General features: G+C 43.5%; 1 protein-coding gene across 3 annotated transcripts in view; it reads left to right on the forward strand.

Moving 5' to 3' along the window:
- Positions 1-8520: 8520 nt before the first annotated feature.
- The window catches only part of ANXA5 (annexin A5), a 19761-nt gene continuing 19274 nt past the window's right edge, over positions 8521-9007 (forward strand). The window contains exons 1-2 of one of the 3 annotated variants that reach the window (XM_042048517.1): positions 8521-8655; positions 8727-8769. In XM_042048517.1, coding sequence (XP_041904451.1) covers positions 8761-8769 — 9 coding nt within the window. In that variant the 5' untranslated portion in view covers positions 8521-8655; positions 8727-8760. The remainder of the gene's footprint in view (positions 8656-8726; positions 8770-9007) is intronic. The other 2 variants (XM_042048515.1, XM_042048516.1) reach the window with 2 other exon arrangements.

Below are 9007 nucleotides of genomic sequence, written 5' to 3' on the forward strand. Positions count from 1 at the left end.
CAGCAGGATAACTTGTGGTGAGTTGATATTAAGCTGCTGTACAGCAGTTCTCTATATCCCTGCTATGCTGGGATATACATCCTGGTGCAGGTGGAGGCTGGGGTTGCTGTGAAGTTGGTGTTTCCTGGTTTCCCCCTCTGGTTAGAGGCGCAGCAGCTGCTCCCTGTTCCTGGGATCTATGGCGTTGCCTCTTGTTCAGCCAGGTGAATGCTCACAACCCCGAGAGAAAAGTCCTAATTAGCCATAAATATTTATTGATTTTGGCTGAAGGCAAAAAGGCAATTTGTGTCTGCAGCTGTCTTCAGCAAATAATAGAACACCAGGAAGGAAACAGGTTAGCCATTAACAGAATAAAATGCATCTGCTGCTGTTTGGTAGTTTGGATGCCAAGTTAAACGTGCTGATTTGCCGAGTGCCATGGCACAGATGGGATGGCACCACCTTTTCCTGCAGCTCACAGGTGCTGCAAGTCCTGCCACTGTAGTGCCTTAGGGCTTTAAAGGTGTTGGAGGGATCAGGGCAGGAATTTCTCCCCTTTTCCTCCCTCTTACCGGTCCAGAGCTAGGAGTTGTGCAGTTAGACAGGAGCAAGATTTGCCCTGTTTGGACAAGTTGTGTGACTAAACTTTAACGTTCTCTAACCTCAGTTTCACCCATCCAAGGGGATATTGACGTCTGGATATTTCTCTTTTCTCCTTCCAGGAAGATGATTTGACTGGCTCAGTTGTGATATCTCATTCCTTCTTAACTCCATGCTTGCATTTGGGTGTTGGCTGTTCTGACCAATGGTCTCCAGACCTGGAATGGAATAGCAATTTTATTTTTAGGAGTTTGTTTACCTGGGATATGGTCAAGCAAGTGGTGTTGCAGAAAGCTCAGAAAAGTCAGTCAGACCACTGACTGGAAATAGATACAACAAAATGAGGAGCTCAGGATATACAAGGAGGAGGCAGGGAATGAAATTTAACATCAGGCAGTCTGTGGTTCCCCCTGCAAATGGGATTATCCAGTAACATCTAAATGCCAAAAAACCACTCTGGTTTTTGGTCTGGTGAGGGATCAGGATACGTGGCAGGAGTTACATGAACCCAGCAAAACCAATTCTAATCTATAGTTTAGGGTTTAGTGCTTACTATTAGTTCTTGGGTAGGGATTTGCATCAAGGCACTTTTATGAAGAATAAATTCTGTTCTAACCATATCACTCCTGGAAAAAGAGGCTTGAGGTTTCATAGTAGCCTAATAGTGGATCTTGAAAAGGACTCACAGCCCCTGACTTTGAATTCATCCTCTAATCTGAAAAAATTAGCATTAAAAATGCTGTCGATAGGGTCAAGAAAACCAGGTTTTCCTTTGTGAACACCTGAATAATAACTACATGAAAGTTATTACTGGGGAGGGGGAACACCTTTCAGTAAACAGAAGTGCAGTTTGCATCAGGATGTCACTTGTTCCTGTGTTCCTGGACCCTAACCTGGCTCTGGTTTACCTACAGCTCTGCTGTCATTGCCACCACTGGAAACTGTTGGTGTGCTGTATTAATTGTTTTAATCTTGAAAATGTGGACAAAAACTCCACCAAATGGAAGATGCAGAGGCACAGAGGTTTTTTAGAGGAACAATACCGTGGACATTTCTCCTGAAGTTATAGTTCATTCCCAGGCAAACAGCTAGGTTAGGAAGAATAAAAATATTGTCATATAGCCAACTCTTCAAAAATCTGATGGAGGTGAGAAGTTTAAACTACTGGCAGTGCCCTATCTTTTAACAGTAGGGCCAGTAATCCATGGAGGAAAAAACCCTCTTGTGCCTGGCAATGATCAGGGTGGGAAAAGTAGAATGCTAAGAAATGCTATTTAAAACTGTGTTTGAATATTTCCTCAAGGCAAAGGTTGCAGTTTAGACAGTGGTAGGCCCTCCAGCCTTGATCTTTGTGGGTCCTTTCCAACTCAGAATATTGTGTATCTGTTTGATTGTGTATGACAGTAAGCAAGAGAAAGTTTATGGAATTTTGTCCTATCCACAATGATGCCCAAAGCCTCATGTTTGCATGGCTTTGTTCATGCATAAACCTTTGAGTGGCCTGCTCACCCTTTAAAGTTTAAAAATTAAGAAATGGAGCATTTTACTCTAGAGTGTCTGTGTCTGGGTGTGTGTTTGCAATGAGCAATTAAAACACACTTTACTTATGTGCTGGCAGTTTAGGCAGATTTGTCCTAGTTCAGGTATGAGAATGTGTGTAGAAACCAGGAAAATGGCTTTAGAGGTCTTGAGCTAAGTGCTAAAAATATTTCTTGTGTTTTAGACTACTAAACATCCAGTGTGGTGGATTATATGGAAAGTTATGGACAAAGAATGGAATTAAGTTCCAGACAAATCATTAAAGCTCTGTAGGACACAAGTGCCTCCTGATAAAACTGTTGGGTTATCTGGGTATGATGTGGCTCCATGCAGTATGCAATCAAAGCAGTCTGTTAGTCAGGGTTTTGATAAAGTCGTTTGGAAGGTTGAGATCAACATGTTTTAGAAGCTTAATGAAAGGCTGAAAAGAAGTTGATGTAGGCTTTGGTGTTGTCTCCAGGCTTACTTCCTCATAATCTAACCAGATTTTTGTGAGCCTGGTTTTGCTGTTCCTTATGGGAGCCAAGGCATGTGCTGTGTCAGGTGAGAACAGCCACATGGAGGTGGGAGGGTGCTTCTTATCCTGTCACCTTCAGAATAATTTATGGATTCTTTTCTTCTTCATGAGTCAATAGGTAAACCAAGGAGGCAGTTCTCAGTGACACAGGGCTTTTGGCAAAGTAGAGTGAGGAAGAACAAAAGCAGTGCAAACTCAGTAGCTTGTGACTTGAAACCTGGACTCAGTTATCAGTCCCCAGCAGTGACCTTGGGGACACCACTGAGCCTGAGCTTGCCTTTATTCTCCATTTGAAAATGAAGATGATGCTGTTCCTGTATCCCAGGACTCTTGTGTGGGTTCTAATGGGAGGCCCCTTGGTGAGAAAGAGATCTTGTTACAGGACCTCACTTAGAAGTGTTTTAGGAAACAGTAAATGCAAAGCCCACACTTTTTTAGTGATCTTATTCCAATTCATTTCAGCTACACTTCTTATTTCTCCTCTTCTACAAAGAGGGAAACAACCACTTATGGATGATTTTTATTTTCTTGCCTCAGATGTTTTGAATTTCCATTAAGCTAACAGAACTCAATTATTTTTCTCTCTGCTCTTCTCTCCTAAGTAGAACTAATGGCCTAATGGTTAAGGGAAATACCTTTCTGAACTTGCATTGCTTGCTCTGGGTGGTTACTTAGTGCTGTCCCAAAGGTTTGCAATGGCTCTTAAGTTCTTCACACAGTGCTTCAAGTTCCTGGATGGGGGACAAGACAAGTGTTTGCTATTATTGATGGGCTGTGCCCTCATACACCATCTCTGCGTGGAAGTGTCGAGTACAAAGCCAAGTGATATGCTCAAGGTAAGCTGTAGTGCAGAACATCTGAATTGCAGGAATATAGCCTGAGCACCTGACCCCTTTTCCCTCTCCTTTCCCCAGAGGAGGAGTCCATATCCCTAGTCATTAGGGGTAGAAATTGTTTTCCTCAGGAAGAATTAGCCTGGAAATCAAGCCTTGCCTTAGTATAGTGCTGCAGAGCTGTTCTAGTAACCAAGAGTAGCATGAGGGGCCTGAGACAAGGACTAGAATGTGGCTCAAGTGATTTATCTTTGCTTGAATCGAGATTATAGCCTTCATGGCATCCTTGCGATGTGTCTTACTCTGAAGACAATCTCAAAGAAACCTGCACCTCCTCTGAGTAAATGAAAATAACCTAGTTTTCCAGTAAGATGAATTCAGCTGCCTGCTGCTGTGATTGGTATGAATGCCTGTACCTCCCATTAACCTTTTCACATTGTACTGGTGTCCCCAGAGAAATCAAGAATCTGACAGCGTGCTGCTCTATAATGGGTTGTGGATTAGAAGTAATGAATCACTTACAGGAAGTTGTCTTTGCTGGAATACAAGACAACATTTAGTCTCCAAAGCAACTCTCAAAGTGCTTTAAGAAACAACAAAATCTTCTACTTTGTACTCTTAGCCTGTCCTTCATCAGCCCCCTGATGCCAGCACACGCAGCAGAGAAGGAATTTTATAAACTTTCTGTCAGTGTTAAACTCTGAAGTTTTTTCCCCTGCCTGTATTGTCCCTGACTTTAATGGTGTTACTGCTTAGTGTTTGCCTCACCTCATATCTTCCACCCACAAGGTGATGGAGTGCAGCACAAAGCTCTGGCCATTTGTGCTGAGCTATCCTCGTGTAGGAGCTCAGGGAAATGAGGCACTGAGAAATTTCTATCCTCTGGCACCGAGTCTGGAACAAAACAGATTTCTTCTCTGTCAGTGTTAATCAAAGCATGAACTTGAAACTGCTCTATTTTTCCTGCCCTCACCTTTGCTTCTGACTGTGGTTCATCAAGGAGTTTGGACTGTTTCACTTCCAAAGAGACATTAAAGTGTGGAAAAGCATTAAGGGTTGATCTTTCATTATAATTCCATAAGGAAATGGTCTGCTCCATGAAATTTCCCAGGCTTGAAAATCTCCCTTGGTAAGCCTATTGCCCTTCAGTGCCTCTACAATAGGCTTTTAAAATATTTTGCAATGGGATTTTACTTTTAGGAGGATATATTTTAACTAGGACAATAACAGGCCTCGGCCCTTCTATCTCATGTGAGAAGTGCTCTAATGTGATTCCTGTGCTCCAACTCTGTTTGATAAATTGAAGGACCTTTCCATTTTCAGCAGCTGCTGGATACATAGCAGAGTAAACTTGGCTTCAAGGAGGGCCTTGCTCTTTTATTCTCTTCCGTGATGCATTTAAAGGTAGTTATGTAGGGTCAGATAACAGCTCATGAATAGCATTGGTAGCAAAATGAGGCATGATGCTTTTGGGCAGGAGGTAAGGACCTGCTGGAAGGCTGCCTTGATACAGCAAACCATCCATCTTCCTATTTATTTATTTTTTAAAAACTCCTCAAGGCAGCTGCAAGGGGCTGTGCTTCTGAAATTAACTGCTTTTGTGCTAACTCTTCATCCCCCAGACTTTTCCCATTGTTTCTGGAAAAACACACAGATATGTTTTAGTGCTGCAACCAGGCTTTGAAAACATTTTCCAGGCCCTTGTTAGAAACCCCATATCAAGCTAATTATTTCACATATCTGATGATTCCTGAATGCCCTCTTGGCCTTCCTGTGCAGCTACAACCCCAGAATTTCACTCTGTGTGGACAAGACTTGTGCCTTGAAGTGGATTGGAAACTGACAGGGCCCGGCTTCCAAAGTTGCAATGTGTGCCAGAGCTAAATTAAGGCACTGCCACTCTTTTTTTGATACTTTATTGCTGTTTTTCATTCCAGGTGTTTGCAGCTCTGTGTTAAGGAAGAATTGGAAGTGCACTGTGCCAGCAGCAGCCCTGGGAAGCAGACTGTTACATCCTGGTATGATTTTAGTAGTGACTGAAGATGCAAAGGGCAGGGAGGGGCTTGGAAGGTGAAAAGATTGCTATGACCTCATGTAGTTTAACTTGCGTGAAAATTTGTCTTCATTTTAAAAAAAATGAGAAAAAGAATTATACTAAATCTAGGAGACTTATTTGTGACTTGAGTGAGCACTATTGACTGTTAGAGCTGCTGTCAGGTGAAATACTTGCTCGTGGTGACCATGAAGATCCTGCATCTGGTGCTTGTGAGTCACCATCTCCAACTGTTTTAGCCTTACTTGAATTGTTTCTCCTGAAGGCAGTCAGTGCAAAATGCACTTCTCTCCAGGTATATGTTCATGTCTTCAGGTCCATCCTGGATTTGCTAACAGAGCTGCTCCTGCCTCTTCCCTTTGCGTTCAAATCGATGCAAAGGCTGAAATTCGGTGATAATCAGATTTATTTCCTTTTCAAACATCTGCTCTTGCCACATGGTCTGGTGAGTCTTTCCCATGGTTTTACTCTAACATTTCCCCCTGCTCCCCCAGGCCTCTTTGCTTTATGAAGTTATGTAAATATTCCCTTGCTTAAACACACATTGATAACATTTTTGATTGATTGGAGTAGGTTTAACCCTCAATGTCATTTGTTGGCAAGAAGATCCTTCTCTGTTTAACCTTTTCCTGCCTTTGCAATTCATCTGGATCATACACTTCAGACCCCTTCCAGAGCAGGAAAATATTCTGTGTTCTCATTCCCAAGATTCTTTTCCTTTTCCTTCACTGATCAGAAATCCAGAGGTTGCCTCCCATTGACTGAATGTTACCTCATGTTTGTTAGAGAATAGAATAATGAGCTGGTTGAAGGTAGAAGAGTGGAAAACCATTCCAAATATTTTGGTTTTGAATAGAATAGACTTCTACCACTGGAAATGAGAAGCAAAGTGTTCACAGAGACACTGCAGAACAAAAAGCATGTGCTAATTTGATTCCAAATCCACAGCCCCCAACAAAAAGTTTAAAGGGGAAAATGGAATTCCATACATCTGTTGGATCATTTCCTTAAGAGTTGCTATGCAGTCGTAAGGATACTAAATAAGGCATAGGAAACAAAAATCCTATAATCCAGAAAAATCCATTCTCCTAAATTGGAAAGTAAAAAGCCAAGCTTTCCCCTCTTGCCTCTAATTGTGCTACTATATGCATGACATGCTTGGAACAGATTCTTTAGGATAGCAGAAATTGTGTGTCACTGTGCCTGGTTTAAACTATACTCAGCATTGCAGGGAGCCCAGGATTCAAACCTTGGATTGCAGTGCTGGGAGCTGGGATGGGCTTGCTGGAGCAAGGAGAGGGAGGTAGTGCAGATGCATTCCAGGTGGTCCCATGCTAACTGCTAAATAATTTGTTGGACAAACAGACACCTTTTCCCAAATTACACAAGGGTTTGTTTTATTTGTGAAGTTTAATAGATATTTTTTAGATGTCAGGACAAGTAACTTACTGACCTTTGTGTATTTACTGTAGCAAATAGTCTGTTAACATATTTCAAAGTGATGACGATTACAGATTTACTGGTTTCTAGAGTCTCATTAATTGTTCACGTGATACTGATACAGCTTTTTTAAAATTTCCACATCACCCAATAGTTTTTTCTTTATCACACATCTGATTCACTATTGAGGTTTGACTTCCATTTGGCATTAGATGAGCTTTTACTGCTGTGTTCATGTGCCTCATTCTGATTGACAGAATCTTGGAGTGTGTTAAACAGGGTGGCTTTGGCTCCCACTGCATTTCCTTATGTCTGCACTCTCTACATGGTAAAGCTTGAAACATGATCCAATGTGGCGTGTGTCTGCCCTGGATATGATGTGTAAGGAGAAAAAGACTTAATTTTGCAGAAAGGGGTGGATGTGTCTAAGCAAGATTGTGCTTGAAGTAATATTCAAATAAGTGATATTTGAATATCAACTGCTCTTTTAAAAAAAAAACCTATTTTGTGATCTGTAATGTTTTCTTTAATATTATTATTCTAAATCTCATCCATATGTGCTTTTCCACATGCATGCTATGAGCAGCTCTTTATTCCCTTCATGCATCTTTGGGCATATGTGGAATGCTGCTTCAATGGATTACATTCAAATGAGGCTTTAATAAGTAAATAAGGACATTTTGGCAAATCATGTGGTCCTCGGTCCTGCAGAGGAAGCCAGATGGGTGGATCCCATGTTTTTGCTGAACTGTATGTGCACTGCTGGGGCAACAAGAAATGCTGGACCAAATATTTAAATTTACATCATGATCTATGTTTCTCTTGCTGTTTGTGAGGTAAAGGCAACTTACTTTCAGACAGAAGTGACTGTTTCTTACACAGCAGGATTATGTTCATGTTTTATTTTGGCAGAGACAGTGAATTCCATTCGCATTGCAATTACTTTTCCTCCTTTTGTCTGACTCAAGGCTGTGTGGCTGAGGGAGTGAGTCTGTCTGCAGCTTAGATGGAGCAGCTCCTTGAGGAGCCATGCAGATTGCATCCTCCTTGCTCTCCCAAACTAGATATGTCTTCTCTATTCCTGGGGCAGGGAAATGGTCCTTCTGGAAGATGTGAAGTGAGAAGCATCATTGCCTGAAATGCTTGTAATTTCTGATAGTCCAGAACTTATAGCCCTTACATTCTGTTCAGCACTGTGCTTGTTGTGCTCACCTGGCTTACTTGGAAGCCAACCTAGGTCAGCTAATGAAATGCCTGCTTTTTACCGAATTCAGTTCAGACTTGCCCTTTAGCGCTGGGATAGGATCCCCTCCAGATACACGGGAACTGATTTTATATAGACTTCATGGGGAAGGGGACTTGAGCACCTGCTGGAGGCTGTCTATTCGGCAAATGTAGTTTTTCTTTTAAAAGGTTTACGATTGCTAAGAAGCACCAATGCCACCCTTCCAGGGCATCCTCGCAGGGACGGAGGAGACAGCCGGGACGCAGCCGGCAGTGCCCGGCCTGCAGGCGGCCCCGGGAGGCGGCCGAGCCTCGCCGCCCGCCTGGGGTGGGGCTGGCCCGGCCCCTGGGTGAGGCAAGAGCCGGCGGCGCCGCAGCGGGACCTCCTTCCTCCTCGCTCCTGCCTCTCTCGGTGCCTCGCTCGGTGCCTCGCTCGGTGCTCCTGGTGCCTCAGGGCAGCGCGGCGGGAGGTGAGGGGCGCGGGCGGGCTCTGCCGCTTCCTGCTCCTCGCTGTCCCTCACTGTCGCATCTCTCTTTGCAGACTCGGACTCGGCCCCACCCGGCGGATCCCAGAGATGGCGAAGGTGAGGAGAGCGGTGGCCTCGGGCGGACGCGGCCCCTGCCCGGCCGCTCCCGGGACAGCCTCGTATTATTCCTCTCCTTACTTTTACTTCTCACCAATTTCTTTTGGGGCTCCCTTAAACCAACCCCTTCCCAAGCCCGGGCGGACGCGTTCGGGGAGGGGGACGGGGATCATGTGAGGGGAGCGTCAGGCACAACTTTTTTTTTTTTTTTTTTTTTTTTTTTTTTTTTTTTTTTTTT

Source organism: Corvus kubaryi, unplaced genomic scaffold (assembly GCF_017639235.1).
Source record: "Corvus kubaryi isolate FWS band 111438036 unplaced genomic scaffold, C.kubaryi_AGA036_p1.0 67, whole genome shotgun sequence".
NCBI classification, from domain to species: domain Eukaryota; kingdom Metazoa; phylum Chordata; class Aves; order Passeriformes; family Corvidae; genus Corvus; species Corvus kubaryi.